Source organism: Melitaea cinxia, chromosome 21 (assembly GCF_905220565.1).
Source record: "Melitaea cinxia chromosome 21, ilMelCinx1.1, whole genome shotgun sequence".
Taxonomy (NCBI): Eukaryota; Metazoa; Arthropoda; class Insecta; order Lepidoptera; family Nymphalidae; genus Melitaea; species Melitaea cinxia.
Window position 1 is genome coordinate 6,107,851 of NC_059414.1, and position 27,564 is coordinate 6,135,414.

The 27,564-nt window shown below is 32.8% G+C and overlaps 1 protein-coding gene across 1 annotated transcript; it reads right to left on the minus strand.

The window, feature by feature from the left end:
• Positions 1–799: 799 nt before the first annotated feature.
• LOC123663811 lies at positions 800–3,987 on the minus strand. Its single transcript, XM_045598449.1, has 4 exons — positions 3,869–3,987; positions 3,060–3,160; positions 1,276–1,412; positions 800–942 (listed from the first exon to the last, which is right to left on the minus strand). The coding sequence occupies exons 1-4, from the start codon at positions 3,930–3,932 to the stop codon at positions 843–845; spliced, it is 402 nt and encodes a 133-aa protein (XP_045454405.1). The 5' UTR covers positions 3,933–3,987; the 3' UTR covers positions 800–842.
• Between the last annotated feature and the right edge of the window lie 23,577 nt (positions 3,988–27,564).

The following is a 27,564-nucleotide window of genomic DNA, read 5'->3' on the forward strand; positions in this document are numbered from 1 at the left end:
AAACCTTACAAAAACAGTGTCCAACATAGCATATTTCATCAGTATATTAAATAAACTTGATGGCGCTGATTATTGGCGCTGATATTTAATATTCATAGTATATACATATTCACTGCAATAGTCAACGCTTCAAAAATATTGTTCCAGTCTCTAATTCGTATTAAATGAACTGTGAATATGTGAATAAAAAAGTTTTTGCGTAAGGGTTGTCGTTTGGTTATTCGTTCGTGATGAAAACAAAGCTCAAACTCTACGTGTTGCGGGTGTGGACCTCAGCGTCAGCTGTTTCTCCCACAGCCAGCTCTATGTTGCTTTTTCCCATGTAAATCAGCCAACGAACCTATTTGTCCATGTTCCGAATCAGTTTACGTTGAATGCCGTCTATAAAGAAGCGTCAGAAAGTATTGCGATCTATAAAATTTTAATTGATGGAATTATAAATAGCTAGTGCATGAATATGTCACGTGCCAAGATTGGATGAACGTTGTCGAAAACGTGTTAGCTTACAAGTAAATGATTCGTACTTTGTGGCTATACGGCTTTGTACAAAAACCGTTACCCAATAGACTTCCAAACTCTTGTACAACAAGTTTATGATAATTTATACACCTATAACACGACTTTTTATGTTTATAAGTTATATTGTAACGTAGTAGCAGCGCTATATATTAGAAAAAGTATTTGTAATACAGTAAATTATAAGAACGAACATTTGTTAAAATTTCATTAAAAAGATATACCATAAGTAGGTATCGTAGATTTGAAATATATCAGAAGGTAACAAAATAATACACACTTATCAAAGTACAATGGTTTAATTACAAATATTACAGGCCGAGGTATTAAATACGATCAACCATAAAAGCGACACCGTCTTTATCCTTAGGAACCATTGCAATCTGGTTATCCGCAACACTGTCAGGGCAGCAGACACCAATAGCCCTAAAAATATTAGATATTACTATACTGTCATAATTATCTAATATATTAGATATATTTGATAGTGATGAACGTATCTTTTTATTTTATTACTTTGCTATTACTATTAATGTTTAACATCTTTTTCGCGCCATTGTCGTCGGATTTGTATTGAAACCAAACTAAGGACCTGGCTATATTACAATCGCTATGTCTTCTATTGTCTTTCTGCTATTTTCAGCGATAGTGATTAACAAAAATAATAATTGGTAGAGATTTTCCGGTAAGGAAATAAAAAATAAAAATAATTATCAATAAATAATTATATGGGCGTAGGTTAATTTGGTTGTGACTTACCTCTGTTGGATAATGCACATATAGTCCATGAACTTCATAAAGTCTATCTTAAAGTCATCCTGGATGCAATGGTGCAAGTGTCTGCAGTGCCCAGTAGAACCATCCGGTAGAAGACACGCTTGATGCGGTAAATTGGGCTGAAATAAATCATTTAGATTTTGAGTCGTAGAATAAAAAAAAAATCAAACCGCTAATTTTTGGTTTTATAAAAATTAAAATTATAATAATCTATATCGTTGTGATAACTAATTATGCTAGTTTTCGTAAACTATTTATTTAAAAATTGTGTTTAGTTATGTTGAATTATTAAATTGAATTAGTTCTTATAAAGTTATTTAGTTTGTATACAAAATTTTTATCTTATACAAAAATTGTTTTCGTTAACGGCAGGTTGATAGCAAACCCTAATTGTACTAATTTGAAATACAATAATATCTATTTATAGATATGATACATATGTATAAACAATGACGCCGCGTTGGCGCAACGGTCATAGCACTGGTTTGTGGCTGTTGTGGGCGATTGCGGGTTCGATCCTCGCACATGAAAAACATTTATATTGGTTATACCGATATTTGCCGTGGCCTGGGTGTTTGTGCTGTTATTGTGGGTCTCCCAGCCGTGCCTCGGAGAGCACAGATAGAGCAGAGCAGCAGAGGATAGCGATCGTTACTCATAGTAGGAATATATTAAACAACCTGCATTGGAGCAGCGTGGGTGATTAAGCTCTGATCCTTCTCCTACATGGGGAAAGAGGCCTATTACAGGAGTGGGATATGCTGATATAAGCTGAAGCGTATAAACAATGCAGTTATAACGGTATCGTAACAAAAAGACAAATCATACATCTATACTAAAACTACAAAGATGAAGAGTTTGTTTGTTTAAAAGCGCTAATCTCAGTAACTACTTGAATCACTCAGTAATTAATTGAAAAAATATTTTTGTATTGTATAGTTCATTTACCGAGGAAGGCTATATGCTATATAATATTAGTACATTTTTTCCTCAAATTAAATCATGTGAAACCGCAACGCACAGCTAGTCTAATACAAAATTTAGGTAAAAGTTAAGTTTATATCCATCATAAAAAAAATGATAGAAAAATGTTGCAAGTTTAATTTCTTAAACCAAAATTTATTATTTATACTAAAGTAACTTACGACTTGTAACACCCATCTTTTCCTCTAATCTTTTTATTTGGTTCGTAAACAGTAAACTTCTTAAAAATAAATCTTTATTAATATCATATACTTGATAATGGACCTTATTGTGAATAAATGACCCACAAAACACTATGAATGTGCAACAATAAAATAGTGCGAGCTTCTTAAGTGATATTCTCGTAACACATCATTCGAGAAGAAGCAATGTAACGTGGGCGCGACAGTCAGGCGCCATCGCTCGCAAAAGCCAAATGGTCACAGATAATTGAATTTGTTAACTCTCTCCTATTTGAATGCAACAATCATTCAAAATTGAAGTAGCTGCAAAGAGTTATAATGTTTTAGAGTTGTTAAACCTCGATTTATATTTTAAAATATACGATAAAACGATGACTATAACAGCATTTCAAAATTAATTACCGTTATATGTTCCGATTGATAAATTTCCGATTGATAAGTTTTTGTTGATGCTTTCGACATCATTCATTTCAATTGATACTCCGAATCATATTAAAGCAAGGATCGATGTTTGATCGAGATGGAATTCTATTTTAAAGACTTGACGTATCGAAAAGTACAATTTTAAAATAGTATTGAATAAAAACAATAATTACTTGCCTGGTTTTCATTGACTGCAACAAATCGTTTAGTCCGCCCGTGTCCGATGTACATTCCGCCTGCACTAACAAGATTCTGCCATTCTGGATCTGGTACTACCGCTGAACAAAAAATGGTTAATCGATAAGTGGAAAAAATTCTACTGGAAAGGTTCTCATAAGGAGTTGAGGAATTTTATGCTGAAAGAGATTTCCAGCGGATGTTAGTTTTTGTTTCAGAAATTATTTGGTTTCTAACTTTTTAAAAGTTTGCTTGTACTCGTAAACTTTTAATTTTTATTTTATTTATATTTTTATTTTAAACAATAAACTAACCGACTGAACTAAAATAACCTGTAACTGCCTCGCAATTGGGTAAAGGCTTTTTTTCCACACAAATGAGGAGGTTTTGGAGATTAATTCACCACGTTTCTCCCCTGTGGTAATTATAATATGAGTTATCAGGCGATTAACGAGGTAAGGTTTTTTTATATAACTAGGTCGGCAAACAAGCGTACGGCTCACCTGATGGTAAGCGATTACAGTAGGCTTATGCAACACCAGAAGCATCGCAACCAAGCATTGCATGCCCCCCCCCCCCCCGGGGAGGGCTAGAAGCTCTGGTCGTCTTACTCACCACGAGAAACACAATACTGCTTGAAAACAGTATTATTTTTTTGTAGTCTTATGTAAGGTTGAGGTATACTACCCCAGTTGGGCTGTTCATATTTTGAGCAGGAAATTTCCTGCTGAGCCCTAGTTACTAGGTCAGTTGTCAAGGCTGGAAAAAGAAAACATAATTATTTTCAAAATATTACAATTAATACTTACAAGTTGTTAATTTAGCCTCTAAGCCTACAACCAAAAATGTAACTAAAATAGAGAGACGCCACATGATCGTAGCACTGCTTGCAACTAAATGTTACTAAAAAGTATGTCCAGTAAACAGTGACGGATTTGCCCCGTCAGGGGTAAGGGGCAGTAAAAGCTAAAAAGGCCTCTACTAAATCACTATCTGTAATTTTGGTCTTATTTTTATTAGCGAGTATGTATATGCTTAGTTAAACAGTCGAAAATGAAATTTCAACCAGTTTACAATATATTATATAATAAAGTTATGGTTATATTTGACGACACGTTGGCACAGCGGTCATAGCACTGCCTGTTGCGCTGGCGGTCGCGGGTTCGATTCCCGCTCATGACAGATATTTGTATCGGCCATATAGATGTTTGTCGTGGTCTGGGCGTTGTGCTTGTGTATTTGTGTGTTTTCGGACCCCAAACAGAGGAGAAAATCCTACTGGGGGCCGTTGAGTCTGAAGCGTTTTTTATTTCTTTATTTATGAATACATTCGCAGTTATTCTACCTAAGAATCTAATAATCTTTTCTTCTCATGTAGCGTGTCAAAATTGAAATTTCGTAATGTTATTGTACCGTGGTACCGTTTAAAGTCAACAACACTAAACATAACGTATTTTTTTGGTGATAGCGAACTGAAATAATTATAAGTGTACGAGAGAGATATTGCTGACCTAGGAGAATAAAATTGATCAGTGGCCCGGGGCAGACTGTCCCTTTCGCCTCATTGTTAGTCCGCTACTGTCATTTTAGTTAGGTTAGGTACATCGGATGTTGATAAAATTATAATAATAACTATGTATAAAGTATAATCCCCAGGATGTCAACATGATAACAATAAACTACAATATAATGACCATTAAAATTGGTTTAAATTTTTTGCAAATAAGTATCAGTACCTAAGTCAAGCCATTTAATACTTGCTCCATGTCTTAATTCGTTTAATATATTTTCTTAATTTGATATACAACTGCTTCAACATTTTTCTGATTTCATATATCATTAATCGTTAGCACAAATGTTCCCTGTCATTTTTGATCACGTTTAAATCTTTATTCATATTCCATTTTATAAAAGAAGCTCAGCCTTGAAAGCAGTAAAAAAGTAATATGGATACGTCTTCGTTCTTTTATTTAGTTCAAACGTACCATTCTTAGAATCTACAGTATTGGTTTTAAAAAATATTCTTTTGCATTAGAAGGCTTATTTGTTGAAAAGTTTATAAAGTAAAAAATCTCAATAGTTTACAGAGAGTTTGATATATTTATAGCCAAAACCACCCGGGTTATCTATTTTAAATATTACTCCCAGACATGTACAATTGAAATTGAGATAACTTATTTAGAAAGCTAGTCTTTGATTTAAAATTATTGCACTTGTTCTAAGAATACGACCAGTTCCTGCGAGCAAATTCTGTCTCGCCTTTAACATTAAATGAAATATTTACTATCTCTTTGCACTTGATCTCTTCTAACAAACTCAGCATACGTGATTATGTAAGTTCGCATTGTGGGCGATCATTAAAATCCTTGAAGTCCAATTATTAATGTTGTTTAAAATGAGCGTTAGTGTGTCGAAACTAAATAGTACGGTACATTCCTGAGGGCAATTGTTTAGGCTACGGTGTACAGCATTATTTGAATACTCAAACGCCCATTCAAACGTTGCTCAAAAGTACACCACCTCGATAACAATAATATCATTCAAAACCAACCCTTATTTTATATCGGTCAAAGTTTAAAATAGTATCCGTTAATTTGTTGCTGTTATTTGTACTGAGTTGTTAATAATAATTTGTCTAATAGCAGGCAGCTCGAATAAACTTGAATAAGTTAAGGGCGAACTAGATTCTATAAATAGAACACAAGGTGCCATAGTTTCCTAATATTGGCAGTTTTATTACATCATTGCAAAGTGCTTGTGAATTTGTGCGACCACAGTCTAGACTATTTAGTTACAATATTTATGAATTTAATAAACGGGAACCTAAACAATAGCAATTCAGAAATTTGTTTCTTATGTTAAACAAAATGACTGGTACCTAATTTTTTAAACTGATGTATTTTTAATAATGTCATACATTTCTGATGTCATTTATGTAGCTTATATCACGTTAAAATCAAAATTTCTACCAACTTTAACGAATATGTACAAAGAATATTTCAGGCAATGAGATATACCCATATAGGGTACTATTAATCTACCTTGTTTTTCTTATTACGTGTATTTTGATTTTACAGGCTGATAAAAGAAAATTAATCTTTGTCAATTAAAAGAAAGTAAACAGATATGCAAACTTCAATAATGTCAAACGTAAGAAGTATATTGTTGGTTACACCAATACATAGCGAGGAATGGTTTTATTATCTTAAAATATATCGATTTTTTTTTAAAAGCGTAATAATAAATATGAGTACCTACTATTAAAGTGCTTTATAAGCATATGGTACGTCATAATCTCCATGTTCATAAAAATCAAACTAGAACATGTACACTATAGTGAGAACGACAACGACTAGACTCATTTAACTACCATTTTTAGCTGACTTCCAAATAATTGTGTTTGCAGGCAAACAAAGAAAAACCGACTTCAATTATATCGACAAGTAATACAACGTAGGTAGACGAAAAAATAGTCAAGTAAATACGTATTATCAAAGATTACTCCAAAAGTTATAATTAGATCTCGATGAAATTTAAATGTGACCACATGATAAACACCGGCTTTTGAATAAATTAAAAATAATTAAAATCGGTACACCCGGTAAAAAGTTATGCGGATTTTCGAGAGTTTCCCTCGATTTCTCTGGGATCCCACCATCAGATCCTGGTTTCCTTATCATGGTACGAAACTATGGATATCTCCTTTCCAACAAAAAAAGAGTGATCAAAATCGGTTCATATACGACGGAGTTATTCCCGAACATACATAAAAAGAAATGTATATATACGGTCGAATTGAGTAACCTCCTCCTTTTTTTGATGTCGGTTAAAAAGGGTTAGGTTTTCAATTAAATTGTATTTTTTTGTATTATATGTTGCCTCAGAATTTTCGACTACGCTACGCGCGCTACGCTTCAGCCTGTAATATCCCACTGCTGAGCATAGACATCTTTAACCATGTAGGGAAAGGAATTTTTGACTGTGTAGACTGATTCTGATATTTTAATGAAAAGGTAGTGCGTGTCATGTAGTATTTAAATTTAATTGAGATCTAACAAGTCCTTTTTGAGTTATATCTAATAATGCGTATTTACTGGACTATTTTTTCGTCGACCTGCGTTGTAATATACCTCATAACTTTTTACTAGTTGAACTGATTTTGATGATTCTTATTTTAGGCGAAAGCTGATGCTACTCTTGTAGTCCCATGTAAATTTAATCGAAATCTAATAACTACTTTTTGAGTAAGCTTTGATAACGACGTCGATGTAATTGAAGTCGGTTTTTTTTTCGTTTGTGAGTCAATACAATTATAATGTGATAGTGGCGAAAAAAGTTAAAAATAAAGACTTATTAAAACTCTCAAAATATTATAGATTGTGTTGTATATATTATATATTGTATTTTATTTGAAATATTTCAATAAGAATAATATGAAATACAGTTTGCATCTAATGTTAACTGTTATTATATGCAATCTTAAAACGTACAGAGAAAACGTACGGCTCAAACCTCCATTATCCCTAAAGAAAAGTGATAAAAAATAAATATACTTATATTCACTAAGTTCCAAGGTAGTAGTGGAACTGTGTTATGCTATATTCTTTACTACCGTAGCCACACACCTTGGAACTTATAGAAACGACCGGTGACGGAATAACCATCCAACTGCTGGCTTTGAAATACACAGGCCTAAGACGGGTAGCAGCGTCTTCGGTGCGACAAAGTCAACCTTGCGTTCGCCAACCCCCCTGCCCAGCGTGGTGACTATGGGCAAAACGCATGAGTTCACGCCATTTTTAGTGCGAACTTGTGGAGGCCTATGTCAAGTAGTGGACTGCGATAGGCTGAAGTGATGATGATGATGATACATACTAATGTTTTCACAATATTTAATATTTAATAATAGGGATGTGCCAAGTCGCTCTTTTGTGGAGTCGAGTCATCTCAAGATGGTTTATACGGTATTCGAATCATTATTCGAGTCTGCGATTTCACCCTAGTACTCGAATACTTGTCCTCTCGGACACCCAAGTCCAGGATTCATGTCAAAGACTCAAGTTTGGGATTCGAATCCGAGATGATTCGATCTACGAATTCGAGTTTGATTAAAGAACAAAAAGAATGGCAAAATAAAAAATTAGAATGTCGTTCAGGTACCAGTAGCTGCGCAGGCTAGGTTTTTTGCCTATCTTTTTTGGACTCCTGGACTTGGACTCGAGTCTTGGATTCGAGTCCTGGACTCGAGTCAAAATAAATTAGCACTCGAGTTTACGAATCCAATACAGGAATCGAGTGTGAGTTGTTGGTACATCACTACTTAATGTTTTTTTTATGCGTCAGCGGTCAGGAATCGAGCATACAGCTCATCTGATGGTAAGCGGGTACCAGAAGCTTTTGCGATGCTGCACGTTACCGACCCTAACCTCTGAACTTCCCCAGGAGCTCTGGCCAAGTTAATCATCATAAGAATACGACACTACTTGAAAACAGTGTTATTTAGCTTTGATCTTCTGTAAGGTGGATGTATATCAAAAAAGAAAAACCTTCCGGAGTACATCAAGCTTAATATTTCTAGAAAGTACGTTAAAAAAGTGTTCTTAGGTAAGGGTTGTATATCTGTCCTACAGAAGCCGCTTTTGTTCTTATACAAATTGTATATCAAGCATTCGAGGTATCCCGACTGCTGGAAACTGTCGAGAGTCACTCCGATTCCCAAACGTTCAGGTAACGATGTTACCACATTTAGACCAATTGCGGTACAGTCTGTGTTTGCCAAGATATTTGAAACAATTCTTAACTATCTCATTAGCCATCAAATTGGTGACCTATTGCACCATAGTCAACATGGTTTTCGTTAAGCGAGATCTACCACTACAAACTTAATAGCACTTAGTGACTATGTATGTTCTCAACTTGATTTAAGGCGCCAAGTCGACGCAGCATATTTTGACTTCAAGAAGGCCTTCGACTTGGTTGACAATGACAATCTCTTGAATAAGATGGCCCTGATGGGTTTTACTCCTAAATTACTTGACTTTTTCAGTGACTATCTCAAGGATAGGTGTCAGTTTGTCAAAGTTGATGGCTTTGAATCATTTAAATTTTACACAATGTCTGGCGTGAGTCAAGGTAGTACCTTAGGACCTACGCTTTTCTTGATTATGATTAATGATCTCCCTGATATTGTTCAAACTGCACAGTGTCTTCTTTTTGCTGATGACTTGAAATTATACATGGGAATTACCGATGCAGCTGATGCACAAGCCTTACAGGTTGATATTGACGCAGTTGCAGAGTGGAGTAGTAGAAATTCTCTTCCTCTTAATATTGACAAATGCAAATCTATTACTTTTACTCGTAAACGCAACTGCATCCAGGTAGTGTATAAATTATGTGACGCTCCTTTGGAAAGAGTTAATTCTATTTGTGATCTTGGATTGACATTGGATAGTAATTTTGACTTTCGTGAACATGTGACTAATATTTGTGAGGTTGCCAACAAGTCTCTTGGTTTTATCATAAGAACTTCTTCGCAGTTTAGTAGCTTAAGTATAGCTAGAATACTGTTTAATTGCTACGTTCGTAGTAAACTTGAATATGCAGCTATCATCTGGGACCCTCATGTAGATAAACAAAATATTACTGTTGAACGGGTTCAGCGGAAATTTGCTCGATATTTGTACAAGCGTCAGTATGGGTACTATCCTTATCTTTACCCCTCTTTATTCGTGTATGGTATGGTTGGGCTAGAAACGCTATGTTTTAGACGTAAACTATTTCTCTTAATACACTATCTTCGCATTTTACATAACAAAGTAGATCGTCCAGTGTTATTGGAGAGCTTAAATATTCTAGTTCCTTCCTGTATTCCCCAAAATAATCTCGGAATTGACGCATCGCGGCGTCGTCCGCGCTTACTGCACAAGCCAGCTACCCGCACGCGGTACGCGGCACACGCCCCAACAATACGCGCACTACATTTGATCAGCGATTTGCTCACTCATTGTGAGGACATAGACTTATTTGCCGATTAGATCTCTGTTTTTTGTAAAAATAGCTATAAATATCTTTGTACGTTATAAATTTATTCTATTGTATAATTTAATCCTGACATTAGTAATTATTATTGGTAATTATTAGTTTTATTTTTTTAATTTTGACGTTTTTTTTTTTTTCGTTTTGACATCTAATATACACGAATGTATTTTTATAAACAGAATTCTGAATTTTGACTATAATATTTTATTTTCACATTGTTATATTGTAATTTCTACATAATATGAATTTCTTAACAAAATTATTGATATTTAGTTCTTTCATTATTACCAACTGAGTAGGTATATTTTTATTGACATTGTAAATTTGTTTTTATTTTGATAAGATTGTATATTTCTAATTCTACATTTATCATTATTTTCTTCATTGGTCATACCTGTGTTTTTGCGTTTTTTTTTTAATTTTGATTGACTTACTTGTGTCTGGAGCAAAGCTCTGTAAACTTGTATGTATGAAATAAATAAATAAATAAAACTCCAGAAAATTCTCAGATTCACGATAAACACATGAGCTTTTAATAATTACCCAGAACAAAATAAAATAAGTTTAACAACTAGAGTAACAAGAAGCCTTTTAGCGTTTCAATTGTTTTGTAAAGCAGGTGGTTGTTATTAATGGAATTTAATAATGACGTTTAATTGTAGATATTCGCATAACATTTAGATGCAAACATACCATCTTATCATTTACATACCTTTGTTACATAAGTTAAAATAAATACGACACTTGTAATGTGATCGGATACATTTTTGCAATTGCAATGTATTATTAGACAAAAAAAAACATACTCTTGCATGTGTAGCATTACTACGTTTTGGAAGAATATAGGTATGTAGGCTTTTTTTTATTGTAAAGGTGAAAAAGAAGCGTATCCCCTGGGTGGTAAGATACCGTAGCTTATGGGTGCTAACAACACCAGGAGCATAGCCAGCGCGTTACTGACCCTACCTTACTTACCACACTTACCTTACTTATCACAGGAACACTATTTGAGAACGGTGTTATTTAGCTGTGACTTTTGTATAGTTGAAGTAATTCCTCAGTTATGCTGCATCAAATTTTGAGCAAGATATTTCCCGTTACACAAATACCTTGATATACGAAATTCGAAAAAAAGCATTGTAGTTTAGAAGTTTTTTGGAAGATAGATAAGTTTCAATATATTTTACTATTATGTTCAAAACTTTGTATCGTTTGGTAAAACAATAAAGAATTCTACCTTATTTTGAGATACCAATTTTTTTTTATCGTTACACCTCGTTTATTTTTATTCTCACATTTGTTAAAAAGGTAGAATTCTTTTTAATACAAATTAAAGTTTTATGCTAATAAGCTTAAATTTTTAGTAGCAACGCATAGCCTTGTAGTTTTTGCATATTTCACAAATCAGGGAAATCATTTAAACGTGATCAGTTTGCAAATAGTTTACTTACAGATTGCAGTAATAGAATGCAGGTATTGGATTAAGTTGCAATTAAAATACAAGTCACATTATTTTAGTTCGGGCGCCGGCGCGGGCGGAGTCTGCGCATTGCCTAATGATTTAGCCGTGCTCTCTTTAATCTTCGAGGTAATTGTTAAAATCTTTTCCTATCGCAATACACTATCTCACTATCGCTAGATGTCAAACATCTCCGCTATTCCGTTCATTTTACATAAAGTCAATTTTTTTTCTATAAACGATTTTACATCCATTATGACAAAAAAAAGTCGAATGTTGCTATTGTAGCAAATATTTTAAAAAGCATAAGCAATCATTGAAAAAGCTGTGTAAATTTGCGAAAGGAGATTTTTTTCCAATAGATTATTTAAGGATACATTTACAGTGAACAAATGAAAAAAAAATCGATAATTGCTTAGCAAGTAGGTACAATAATTTACGTGATATAAAAATATATTCGAAAAGCGTTAATAAATTAAATGAACAAACATAATCTTAAAAATTCTCTTTTTTTAAGTTTATTGTTGCTTTTTAATAGAGTACATTAATAAGAGGCATTCTTGTAAATAAAATGAAAATCATTAAATTGGTCTACTGTAAAAAAAAAAAAAAAAAAAAAAAAAAAAAAAAAAAAAAAAAAAAAAAAAAAAAAAAAAAAAAACATTACTGTAAAAAAAAAAAAAATATGATATTAGTCCCGCTGAGTTTCTTCCGCCAGTTCTTCTCAGGTCAGAGGCTTCTTCTTTCCGAACTGGTAGTAGACTCATGACGTTCAGTAAGAAATTGTAATAATTTTATGCTGAATAAAATATTTTGAATTTGAATTTGAATTTGTACAAGAGTATTGTAGTTACTTTGATTTAACTATTAATAAGTTTCAAAGTTAGTAGTTAGTAAGTTTCAAAGGTACTTTTAAAATTATTTAAATATTTGAATGGCATAACAAAGCTTTAAGCTATTTTACTTGAACGCTTAAACAGAGCATAGTATATATCAAATGTTAACTACCGTAACATATTGACATATTCTGGTCAATTAAATGAAAATAACTCAACGACAAATTATTATATTATAAAACGATCATTTAATACATAAAACTTTTTATACATTTAAACATAATACGACTAAATGTAAAGGTTTTTCTTCTCGTCGAGTCTGTACAGTTGTTTCTAGTTTTAATCATAAGCAAGTGCGTCTGTCCTTCAACAAAACAGTAAGTTACACAGATATCTTATAACTAGTGAAGGGAACGCGTAGGTAGTCGTTTTGATTACATTTAGTAGCTCGGATTGAAATTACCGATGCCTACAGAGATGCTTTATAGTTATAGCAGAATCATTCGTCAAATATGATTGAATGTAAGGAGTTCGTAATTTGTAATCATCAATAGTTACTCGATTTTGTTATTTAGTGTAAGTAATTAAAGGGCAAAATGGCGTGACAATAATTTACTATTCAGATTTGTGTTACAATGATACGATGTAATTTCTCACGGTAAAAACTCGAAACTGTCTTTTATTTATTTGAAAAGGCGAATTTTTGATCTTAAATTGGACACTTCTAACATATTAATTAACTTATCAGCATTACCAAATATAGGTACCATTATTTTCTTTAAAAATTGTCAACAAAGATTTTGAGAATACAGAAGATCACGTATAGAATAAGCCATTGGACATCTAAAGAAATGACTACTTTTGTGTGTATAATTGCAATTTTTTACCATTCATTAGAAATTTACTTAGTCAAAATATATTTATTTAAATATTTCTATTAAAATGTATGTAATTCACGAATATTTCGACCAGTGCCGAGTAAGGTTATCATTTATATCATTTAATAAATATTTCAAACAATGGGTTCTCATAGGGAAATGTAGTTCATCACGTTTTATAAATACGAACATGAGGTCCAATCATGGCCTGACCACGCCTTTGACCCGGTCTGATCCTAAGTCTCCAGACAATCTAGATTTACGTACGGATTTGATTCGCTTACACGCGAACACAGTGAGATCGTAGCCGAACTAGCTTACAATGTTTTCACTTCTTGTTAGTTTGAAATAGGCCGTTAAAATTATAGTATATATATTACAATAATTATTTGTTACCAGTTCAGCTTATAATTAATGTATTTATTGGTGTCTAAATAACAATATAATAATAAAAAAAAAAAACAATTAAAAAGTAATACCTACCAGTAAATACCTACCAGTTTTCATATACTGATGGTATTTTCTAGCTCGGATTTTACAGACATAAATATAACACATTATATGCACATAAAGGTTTTATATTACAGCAAAATGTATAAATGTTACAAAGTAAAGTTAATTTAAAATATTTTAAGAACATGGAGGTACCTATTTTCTTTTGACATAAACTTACGAACTTAATTATAATTTGTTAATTTTAAGATACAATATACGACGAATTTATTTACATGAATACAATTTTTTATTTATATTCAATTCATTTATATTCAAGTAATAACCATGCGACGTCATGATGATGCCTAATGTTGCAGAAATGAAACCTAGGTTGAAGTACGCTTCCTCAGAAAATACTATTTATTCCTGTTTTAAATCACTAACTGAGAAAAAAATCTTAAGTATGAAACCTGAGCTTTATCAAGTTTATTTTGTAAATTATATGCAACATTATACAACATTGTAATGAATATTCTTATATTAATAGGCGTTTCAACACATCAAATTAAGTGAGAAATATGCATAGAAAAGCAAGTTTACGAGTACACATACACAGATGCATTTGATGATTTGTTTTCTTCCTCTATTACTTGATAGTCTCGTTAATGTCAAAGTCGTCCAGTCAGTCACGTTTAATTCCATAATTACATACTTTATTAATGTCGTTCTATGTTTTTATGTGTGTAGGAACTACTTTCATTATAAGTATGTGGAGTTACATGTAAAATAATTCGACTTACAAACATAGCAGCAACATGAATAACTTCATTTAGGGTAAATCCGGGAAATATGCCCAAGCGGGCTAGACGCCTCGATGCGATTGTGTGAATTCGAAGACACGTGAGCTTCTGAAAGTTATTTTATAACACAAACACACCCCTCTCCCACTTCAGTGTGCCACAAAGGGTTGGCGTTTGCAGCCTTGCGTTGGAGAGTTTTTGGCGGTGGTGAGAGAGTACAGTCGTGAATTTACTTTGCAACTGACTTTCGATCTTCTATAACTTTCGATATAGCAAGTATCCGTAGCGTGCATTTCATATAGGCAGAAAGGCACTGCCTACCCTGGTATGTTACTAAAAATGAACATTACAATTATTTTTGAATACATATTTTTGTCTGTTCTTGAAATTATCTAAAAGCCTCTATTCCCAACAAATTTAAAATAAGTTAGGAAAAAATTGGAGAGAGTAAGTGCAGTGTGGCTGTTCAAATTTTTTTTGACTGCCTACCCTGTCTAAAAACTTTATGCACGCCACTGGCAAGTATATATATATATATACCTACTTGTTACAAAAATGATCAATAAAACAAAATCTCAATGAGTGTTTTAATTACTTTAAAGAATCAAAAGAACCGATAGAGGCTTGTGACAAAACAAACAAGTTGAAACTTTCATTCAAACCAAAGTCGGCCTTCTTCGAGCGGTTCGCGTCTCGATAATTTAAATTCCCGAATCTCAAGTGGCTCGTTTTCTCAATGATGATTCTTTGTATTGCTACTGGTTTTTTCCTCTAATAGGAAATTATTGTGCGCATCACGAACGTACACAAAATACTGGATGACAATCTCCACGATATTGCTGGCAATATTCTAACGATATTATTCTGGGCACGAAACTAAATTTAAAATAAGCTGTAGTATGTCGTTCGTATTAAGTGTAATTTATTTTAAACGATATTTATGTTTTTAATTATTTCAAATAATCTAACTTGATTAGTCCGGGCAAATAATTACACGATAAATTGTCCGTTATTAAATATAGGTTCATGTTTTGCTTGTGCTCAATTGAGGAGATTAGAAGCTGACGTAAATATGAGAGGGCAATAAGAAATGTACACACGCTTAACTTCGAAAATGAGTATTACACGATCTATCAGATGCGAGAGCTGTCATAATCATTTATTCTAATGCATGTTAACTAGCTGAGGCGAAAACTCGTTGCCTTTATGATTCGAATCGAACATCAAATTGGAAGGATTTTTTGTGCGCGTCCGTTTTCAAGTTCTCTTACCTCATAAGTAGCCGGAATAAGAATGTAGCGGTAGGGTTCAGGATTGTTAGCAATTAGACGTCTTTTTACAGAGCTGGTTTACAGTTAGTGCGTCCAGGTCGCTTTCCTTCTAAGGAGACCCGTCCCGGTCACAGGAATGTGTCAATATTCTGCCGTTGACGTTCCGCCTCGCGGTCAATGTCTGCTTTCTATTTTGTTCTCATTGATCAAATTGAACCTAGGCGCCATTTAATTCGCACAGGGATAAGGTCAAAACAAAGTGGCTTCCCATTTTTATTTATATTTTGTTACCAGCGATCATTTATAACTAATATCCATTTCAAATTACCGCTAGTTAAATACACAAGAATTTCTTTTGAGAATTCTTTATGGAATGGAAAAAAGTTGATTACTTTTATAACATAAACTCACATACATACCGATATTGTATGAATTTAAAGTATTTAAAGATTTTATTTACTGTTTTAATCTCGTTGGAAAAAAATGTTGCTGGTGGTCTTTTAGTTTATTCTTTTACATTTCATTTTATTTTTCCTTTATGGTTACTAAGATTCTTTTTATCCGTCTCGAGCTGTCTTTTTTACAGCTCAAACGATGTCCAGTCGAATTGAATTCATTGAGAGCTCGATCACGTATGAGACGCCACGCGGGGTCCGCTGAATAGCGGACGCAGCCCATTACGGTCTTCGAGAAAATCTCATTACATCAGACGTGAACTTACAACTCTCTAATATAGAATCCAATTGAAATACCACAAAATATCATTATGTACTTCAATTCTAATCGTCAAAATCCATCAATTAACGTAAGATGTTAATAGCTCCATCTTGGAGCAATTTCGTGCGCTTCTGCGTTCGCTTTGCGGTCAAATTCTCATTGAAATTGCTTAGAATGATTTACAATGATCGTAAGACGCTATTCAAGCACCGTTTTACCTCGTTAATGTGTCTAGAAAACATTAATGAACGGGTTATATCAAGTTATTCGTTTTTTATGCACATTTGCTAAGAGACATGCTGCATGCACGTCCAATTTGAGATTGGAAAGTACATAGTTGATATGTGAAATGGGAGCAATGGTAGCGAATAATAGATGTTTCTGCCCTTGCAAATATATATAATTAGTTACACTCACGTACATACTGGTGTTGATAAGATTGTGTAGTTTTATTTCTTGCATAAAACCTTCTATGCGTAATATATCTAATATTATATTCATATAATCTTTGATATAAATGCGTGTTCGTGATTTATTACAACGCTATAATAAATGTTGATGCAAATTACTTTTTTGCCGTCTGCTTTTTGGATGGCGAACGATAACAATCAGCAGAGATTAAGTATTCTTTCGTTAGCTTATACCATTGCTTATGGTGTATGAATATAAATTATTAATTTTAGCATATCATAGCTTCAATTCATTGATAAAAAAAACAGTATGCAACAAAATACTGTTGGTTATTGACTTTGCTTTGTTCTGTGAGAATACAAACTTATGATTTAGCGTATGTTGAATTTTACGCACGTCTTCTTTAATTATATATTTTTGTAACCATCGTATCTTGTGTATTAGTGAGTTGAATATCAAATATTTTAGTATTGGATTTGAATTTTACATCCAAGACTACTAGATTTTGAGTCAAAATCGTGATAATAATAATGCAGTTATTATTATTTGAAGTAATGAATGACCGTATTTAATAACTGTTGAAGGATTTATTGCATAGTAATTAGTAATAGGGATTGTTACATGCTTATGAAATTAGCTAAGAAGGGAAAAATTGACTTTGTGATCCAAAACGAAGTAAATGACATAGTCTCCAACCAACTCTTACATTCAAATAAATATTTAGGTACATGAAAATCTTTGCAGGTAGAAATAAATACGGTCTCTTATTTTTTATGTTGGGTGCAAAACTACGATATATGTATTTAGGGTACATAACGCAGATTAGAAATAAGAAACTTTCTCAACCAATAAGATGACGATATAACAGATAAAGGGGGGATATTTCTTCGTGAAACAGCTAGAAACTTCTAACATTTTTGTACTATTATGGAAATACTAGACTATTTTTTCTAAGAAAGAATGTTTATTTTATGCATCATTAGTTTCTTAGAATAAATAAATGTGTGGCAAAGTTTTCGAGAGCTGTGACAAATTTATATGTTTTATAGGCGTGAATAATGTTGTTCATTAATTACTATTTTCCAGTTTAATATAACTATGACCAACGTAGGCGCCGCCGAGTTAATCTGTTGATTTATTGCCTGTCAAACCAGATTTTAAGTAGAATGGTATTTTAGAATCTTTTAAAATAAATGATTCTCGAAATTGCCATAATCATATTTCGCGTTGATTTTACGCATTAGCTTTATTGGATGAGAGACACTTTTGTTTTTTTTTTAAACTTTATTGAACCCAGTTTTTGGGTCACAGCCTCTGCTTTAAAACATTCAATGATATAATTTTGAATGTATATTCGATGACGACGACGCGTTGACTCAAAGGTTGCCTGTTGCGTTAGCCATTGCGAGTTCGATCTGGCCCATGACAAACAATATATATATATATATATATATATTGTATGTATATATATATATATATATATTGTATGTATATATATATATATATATATATATATATATATATTGTATGTATTGTATATATATATATATATATATATATATATATGGAACTTATAAAACCGATCGATGGCGGGATAGCTATCCAACTGCTGACTTTGAAATACACAGGCCGAAGACGGGCAGCAGCGTCTTAGGTGCGAAAAAGCCAGCCCTGCGGTCACCAACCCGCCTGACCAGCGTGGTGACTATACTATAGGCAAAACACCCCTGGTGGAGGCCCATGTCCAACAGTGGATTGCGACAGGCTGAAGTGATGATGATATATATTTTATAACTGGAAAAGACATAATACATATAAATACAGATATTACATCCAGACTCAGGCGAGAATCAAAGGCACTACCCCCGGAACAGAAAACAGGACCACTACAAACTGCGACACCGGGCTCGCAAATATTTAGGTAGCACGCTACATAGGTACCTGTTTTCTATATTTCTTTTGTTTGCCTTGAAACGTAAAAAAAATAAAATATAACCGTTGTTATTTGTAAAAACAAAGAAGTTCGATGTCGGCGGAAATCTAAAATACTTAATATAATTAACACATCAGCCTAAGGATATGAGAACGATCACGGCCAAATGTATTTCATTCCCTCACTTCCTTGTTCGGGTAACTACAAAAAAATATGTAAAGGTAATAATCGTTAAGTAAATAACCGTTTAAAAATAATTAAAAATATACCCGGGACAAAAATGATACATAATTTCTTTTATTTAATTAAAATTGCTAGGACTTTATATATATTTAAAGTGTTTTTATATGTTTTTTTTTGGTATAAGATATTTTTTTTTTTAATTGCAATCATTCCAAAAAGGTTTAATATTTTTTTTTATAATTTAAATAATATGATATATAGAAAAACTTTTTAGCGCCCTTGCATTCCGAAATTTTAGTGCAATGATTACTCGATAAATAATATTATTATTTTTGTCCTGAATGTCACTCCGCCCGCCCAATACATAATAGATACATATATTATAATAACTACTTATATAAATAATATAGTAAATTTACTTATACTTACATATATAAATATAAGCGGGTGGAGGAATACGCCCCGGCAGGGAGATCAAACGGCCGGGGGTTAGGGCTGTAGGCTGAGAAACTGGCGGACAATCCTAGCCGAGTCAAGTAACACCGCCTTCTGCATCCTGGCTGCGAGCGAACCGTCCCGGATCTCCAGTTGCCTCAGATGGTGAGCGATGCTAACCGGGATCAAACCATTGGCAGATATTACGATAGGGTTATTATTTTAATTATTAATATATTTATTTTTATAAATTGGGTGGTAAATAAACAACGGTATTAGTAGTAAATAAGTAGTAAGATACGTTCTGCCCGATGATAAGGGGTTACCATAGGACAGGAGCACCTTCATCGCGTCAACGCGAGATAGAGTCGTCAACGACTCTATCTCCCGTGTCAACACAACGCATACCCAGAAGCTCTGGCTGCCATGCTCACTACAGGAATATACTCTTTGATATTATTTAGCTATTATTTATGATATGCTTGATCTTGATGATTGATACCCTTGATTGATAAGGTTGAAGTACTCCTCAAGTCAGGCTGCTCCAGATAATAAGATATTTCCTACTGCGCCTACCTTAATTGAACTACATATAAAATATTATGCAAATGTGAAGATGAAAGGAAAACCACGTAAAGATTGTGCCCTAGTGTACGTGCTGTCGGATACGCGTAGTACGGAACACGTTACCGACATAAGTAATTATATATGTATCCAGTAGCGGCCTTAAATATTGCGAGGTTTTCGCAGATGTGCTGTGGAGGCTTTCGTTCTTTCATTTTTAATAAAATTTTATTCAGGTTATTATATTACATATAAAAGGTGCAAACAAACGATACACAAACTTACAAAATATTTGTTATAATTATTATCAAGAACGATTAATTATAAACAAAAGGCAAAATATTAACTTTTTTATTTATTTTCTCTAAATATATCTATCTATCTAAGGTCACCAAACTGATTTCGATCTTATGGTGACCACGTTGATCATCGAGATCGCAATCTATTCACGGTTTAAAAAATACCAAGGGACTACGAAATTAAAAATGTTTACTTTTAATATTCTAGTCTAAAAATTTAGTGATTAGTGTTATTTGTAGTTTTTAATATTTAGCTACCTGACTGACGAGACAGGATATGCAGCCGAAGTCGAAATCGAAAGTTGGCTTAATCCGTAATTCATTAAGATATGGTAGACTGAAATGAGGACAGATTTTTATATTTATTTCATATTTATGACTTTACTTTTTAAACCTTTTTTTACACTTATGTTTGGTAATCAAATCTCGCTTGTTTCCCAACATCAACTTATCCCGTTTAAGCAAACGCGATTTTTAATTTTATGGTTATAGAGTTAAGACAGTTAAATTAAAACAAGTTTCATGTTAATTATGTGTATAATACAATACACATTACTATTAGATGTCATACGTCAATAGCTCGTTTAATTTTATTACTTTCTCGTTAAAGCTAATAACTATTATTGGTGCCTTCCCTCAATAAAACATCAGTAAAAAGAATTTCTCTTCATTACCCGTAGTTATATCCGCTTAATGTTAAGTCGTAAAACATTAACGATTAAACCGGAATTAATTATTAGACTACATATTATAAGTAATAATTGCATAAATCTGCAAGAAACAGTAATTACTTAATGGAAAAACGATTAAGTATCAAATCGAAGAACAGTTCAGTTCGTTCTAAGTTTATAAATATACATTTTGTTTCTCAATCAATTAATAGCCTTCACAAAGTCAATGTTCGAGTTCAGGCGCACAGTGGATACCGCAATCCCGCAGGATCCCGCACCAATTATTGACCTACGAGATCTCTTACTTCCATAATCCGGATCCGCAGAATCGCAAGCTTTAAAGTTAGTGCTAAACCGATTCTCTGGCTAAAAAATGCACCCGCCCTCCCGTCACCATTGGAGCCAATAAGGCGGGGAATTTTTTTATTTATATTTTTTTTAGCACCAGTACTACAAGGCCTAAGTCTTTCGACTGCAAATGCTACAAATATGTAATTTGGAATTAGTGAACAATATTTTTGTCGTTTAGTTGATTCAGCTTTTTTCACAGTCGCTCCTGCTCTGGAGGCTGTTTCCCTGACGTGAGATGGAGCAAGTGTGTCAACGCAGGTTGCATCCCACAAAAGCGCCGGACCCCTTTTCCAGGGAACCAACGTCAATCAATCAGGTTTTTTGCCGCTATCGCGACTAATTTCAGTAGGCTAGATAAGAGCAGGAATGTCGATGGTGGCAAGAGCTCTTTTTATGGTCTCATTTAGGAAACCGTGGCGGGAAAACTTACCTGAAGTTTTCTTGCAGGAAAAGCTGTGTAGTCCGAAAGAATCAACCTCCGCTCTGCAAGGACATCTGTGTTCAAAGCACAGTGGATATCCCAACTGGACACTGTTAGCAATTCTTAAACTTCTTAAAACGTCTAAAAGTGTCTCCAATTACTGCTGTTCGTCAAAAATCAGTAGGTGCACCTATTAGACAAAGTGTACTTATTGGAAGTATTTTTAAGTTATGACTAGCCCGTTGGCGCAGTTTGTAGTGACCCTGCTTTCTGCTCCGAGGGTTGTGGGTTCGATTCCCACCCCGAGTCTGGGTGTAATATAAATATTTATTTATATATTTATATATGTATTATTTATAAGTATGTTTATCGAAAAAAAAAATATATGTAGCTATATACCAGTCCAGGCTGTTACCTATAACACAAGCATTAAGTTGCTTACTTTAGGAACAGACGACCGTGTGTGTATTGTATAGATATTTATTTATTTATTTATTTATTTATAAGTTAGATGTAATATTATTAAATAATTCCGTTCCCAAATTAATTTTTGAAAGTGATAGAAAATGTATGAAAAGAATTTCACATTTAGAAAATTGGCACCGTTTACTTTGTCTCCTATGAGTCCATCATCAGGAACCATATGGTCGATATTAATTTTAAATTTGAGACGCATTTGGGGATGGATACCTTGAGAAAAAGAGCTGAACCTAGCGGATATCATTGCTGAACGCCGAAATTAGAAATAATAGTATTCTTACTAAAAAGTAGTTAGATAGTTAACTGTACTATATAACTAAACATAAGGGTAAATTTCAGGAAAATGTGATGATACTTTTTTAAGCAAGGTTGCTCTGTCTAAAGAATTAAAAGCATTCTTTACGTCAATTTTCAGCAGAACTTCAGCCTCATTACATCTTGAAAAAGTACGAGCCTCGTGAACTATTGCTTCAGCCTCCTTTACTTCGAAAGCGTTTTATTATCAAACGCTGCGAGAGTGTCGCTATTAATTAATTATTAAGAATTTGCATTACTTTATTTTTAAAATTTTTATTTGAGTCAGAATATAAAGGTCGTGAGAAGTTCTTAGGAATAATAATATGAATGTCTAATAAGCTATTCTATTTTAATTTGTTTGATAAAGAACCATTTTTGCTTTTATCAACATGTAAATATTTGTAGGAAAACGAAAGAAGACTTTGCCAGGCCTACTACTTTTCTGGATTATTTATACTGCATAGTATTTTGGGCTATTTTTTCTTTTATCTAATAGTCTTCTCGGAGTTATAACAGGATTATTGTCCAGAAATTTCTTTAGGGAAGATTTGTCCGGTTATTTAGGTAGCGCAAATGCTATACGACCTCTGCGACTTCAGAAGGCGAGCCTGTAACTATGTAAAAATTAGATGTTTATGATTACAACTGGGGAGGACGACTTCACGTGCTCTCTGAAGGATTACTGCGAGACCCACAAGAACTCAAGTCAGACATATTTAAAAATTTGCTACAAATAGATAGATCGGGTAGACGGTTATCACTGAATATAATTTCTACTAAATAAAATTTTAAAAGGAGGCAGACTACATTAAAGTTTTGCAATGAAATTATTTAACCTATACTAAAACTGAATAATGTAGATTGTTTGATAACGGTTTATACGTCAATAAAGACGTTAACGCCTAGACTCGGCACAAAGAGAGCGATTCGGTTAAGCACCTACGAGTAATAAAATCTGCGCCTGCGGCTAACAGAAGTGAAGAGAAAACGCGTCCCCAGCATAATATGATCTGTCAAGAAGGCGCTAGTTGCTTACAAATATGTTCAAAATTACTGTTATTTTGTAGTGTAGCTATTGGCCGTAGGTCATGACAAAATGGTCCGATGTGTAGAAAGTCGCAAGCTTACCATATTTGAGTGGGTAGGCAAGACCAGACTGTGGTCTTTCTGAATATCATATTTAATAAGTCGTCTAATAGCTAAACCGATAGCGGTATTTCAATCTGTAACACTATACAATATCTAACATGGTTTTTAGTTAAAATAACGCATAACTTAAAAAAGTATAATAAAAATTTGACCTACGGATTGTGTTCTGAGGCGTAAAATATAATCATTATACTTTTTTTGTCTGGTCGATCTGACCGGATATCACGTAGGTATAAGGACGGAGACTAATGTTTATAGACTACAGTTTGTATTTTTTAAATAGGTATAAATTCGTTTTTTGAATCGATTATGTTTAAAGCGAAGAAATAATACGTAGTTAGGAAATGTCTAAATAATTTAACTAAGAAATTAGATACGAAGCACCAATCATCTTGTAAAGTTATAGCGCTTAAATAATTAATATTTATTTTAGGATAGTATTAAGTCTATATTCATAAAACAAAAGTAATAAAAAAGTTAAAACAACTATAAAACTGACAACTCTAATCTATTAATCCATTCGTTTAAGTTAATTGAGTCTCAGTATGGCATTAGAAGTTATTAAAAGCAACACAGATTACCTGTATTTTAAATAAAGAAATCTGCTTAATGCAAGTACCTATAAAGATTATTGCTTATTACCGGTATGAAGATTGACTCGTGGTCGAGTATAAAAGAACTTAATATGTATATTGAATTAGTTATGTTTGAATACAAGCTCGTATTAAATTGAAGTTATGTTAATAAATGGTGCTTGCGTGACCGAAGGCTTTGTTGCGATGAATCTGGGGTTACCATGTGTTTAGGATCTTAGTAGACAAAGTACAAATTAGGATAGAAAATTGATTTATTTAATTATTTATAACTTCATTAATATATTTTTCAATTTTGTTTTTTGTTATCGGTGAGCTTTAAAGATTTTTTTTTGGTAAGAATAATAATCAATAATATTAGTAAGTAGGACGGACAACTTACGTATAGACAGCCACCAGACAGACAGACGCCGCGTTAGCGTAACGGTCACAGCCATGGATTGTGCCTGTTGCGCTGGCGGTTGCGGATTCGATCCCCGCACATGACAAACATTTTTATTAGCCATACAGGTGTTTGCCGTGGTCTGTGTGTTTGTGCAGTCCTTGTGGTTCTCCCCACCGTGCCTCGGAGAGCACGTTAAGCCGTCGGTCCCGGTTGTTATCATCTAGGCCTGATAGCGATCGTTACTCATAATAGGGAATATATCCGTCAACCCGCATTGGAGCAGCGTAGCGGATTAAGCTCTGATCCTTCCCCAACACTGGGAAAGAGGCCTATGCCCAGTAGTGGGATATTACAGGTTGAAGCGTTAGCGTTAAGCGTTAGAATAACTTAGCATCATTATTACATTTTATCACAAACATTCATATTTATGCTTTATACGTAAGTTTATTCTTCTTTTGAGAGGATTTGTATGGTGTCTCAGTATTCGTATTATATATGTATCAGTTAATTGTCTACAACCAAATTTCGCACAAATAAAAAATTGAGAACAAGTCTATGAACTATGTTATTATGAATAACAAGATTTATTTGCAGGTTGGTAATTAAAAAATAAAAAGATCAGGCGATTATTTCATACACAGAAACGTGTGGTGACCCTACGCAACCTTCGTCATTAGCATGTGCAACGGTAATCTATTTTACAGCCTTGTATTAGAACATCCGTACTCAAAACCAATAAAAAAATGTTTTTGAAGTTCACTTGGAATGCGGCCAAAGCTTTAAAGGTGAAAATAACAACTTTCAACGTTCAGTAATATTTTGTATATTTTATTTGAAAATTTTGAAAAGGAATTCGTAAATGCAACGCCACAAGTAAATTCGTTTTTTTTTTTTTAAATTTCTGTACAAGTTAAAACACTGCAACAGTTTTACACATATTTGTTTTTATTTTTTATCTGTATTTTTTAGAATATAAATATATGAATAGTAAATATGTTTTTATGTTCTTTCAAGTTTCTTATTCATTTCCAAACGCCTCTAATGATTAAAGTGTATGTTTAGTGTCGATGTAATCCTTATCTCAACCCAGATGATATGTTAGATAAAATCTAACTTCAACGATATTTATAATAATTAGTTGTTTATTTGTATTACATATTATTATATTTATTTAAATGTATTGCGTCACTTTTTTTAAACAGACGGAATTACATTTACGTAGAATTGGTTTTGTTTTGCAGTGGTGCACTTTAATTACAATTATTTATTTATTTACAGAAAAAAAAAATAGATACAATTTATATGATAAACATTGCAGCAAAAACAATTAACAGTTTACAGTGCACTGTGTTTCTAAACTAATAATACTTAGGTACGTACACACGATATTAATTAAAACAAATTTTGTTAACACGAATTAAACCAAAATAAAGTTGTTTAATGATTTGTAATTATGTTAAATAGATACTTTGTGGTAGTATTTTAAGAAAAATGTCTTTCAATGCCTTTCGAATCAACGATGTTTGTCTCAAAATGTTAGATTGAAGAGATTCAACATACATACTACTCATGTGCTAACTAAACAATTTACGCAAACTTCATTATCTTAAATTGTCATCAGACAGTGATCATCATATATCAAGAATCCAATCATAGAGGCAAGGGTCAAGGCTACTGACCTACTATATCTTAACCATTGTATTATCAGCATTCATAGCAGGACAATAAAAAAAAAATAAACTTATCTAATATTCGTTTTTCCTTTTCCATCGTCACAATATATTATTATCTTCAAATCTTTCTATCGCGTTGTGTATACAATAAATCTTAGATCTATATGATTAAATTAATAATCGAACTTTATGCGGCTTCAGGTGAAACTACATCGTATCTATATAAAATTAACAACTTAAGAACTTTTTTAAATGAAGTGTATTATAGTGCTAAATTATTACTAGATCTTAATACTATTAATACAAACTCTATAGCAGTTTTGGTACATAAATTGTCGGTTCAGACTTCTTTTATTTTATAAATCTTCTCATTCTGCATCGTGAGTTAAAAACACAATCCGTCACGCAAGTAACAATAAAAAGAGGATATTTACATGCGTATACGATAATAAAATGCAATATTATCATAGTATCGTGTTGACCTTTAAAATAGTAACATACGTCCGTGTGTTCACGCCAAGGTCTTATATCGGATTTAATGCAATTTATACTATTTTATAGTCCTTATAAACTATACGTACTATCTAATGTTTCGATAGTAAAATTATTAGTTTTTATCAGAATGTAAATGTTTAAAATAAATTATATTTAGTGGTGAATTTGGTTCCTTATTGTTTTAAATCTTTGAATTATTGAATGTAGTTAATTATTATCAAATAAAATTACTGTTCAATTTGTGTATTTTCTGTTATATAATATACACTACTATATACACTACAATCAACAAATTTATATTATTCATTTATGTATTTAATTATATTTTTGTTTTAATCGTATAATTATACGTCTCCTGCATTTAATTTCTGTCTGTAATTCTTTCTTTTCGAGTGTGCTTGAAGAAATCTCTTCGATAGATAACCATACCCTTTACACTTATATTCTAATATCTGATTATCTGTATATGTATATAAGTCTCTCTATATCTCTAGAAAAAATAGATACATGAAGTGTTAAATGACCACTTTATTGTAATTATTAAATAAATAAATGTATTAATTTAATATATGTACGAGTATGTACGTATTACTTTTACCTTTTTCGGTCTATTAACTTCTCCCGCGTAAGGTTGCATATAAAAATTGCAAAGAGATGTGCTGTTCCGCGCTATTTACATAATGGTGTATGTATACAATTTGCTTGCAACAGTAATAAATATATAATAT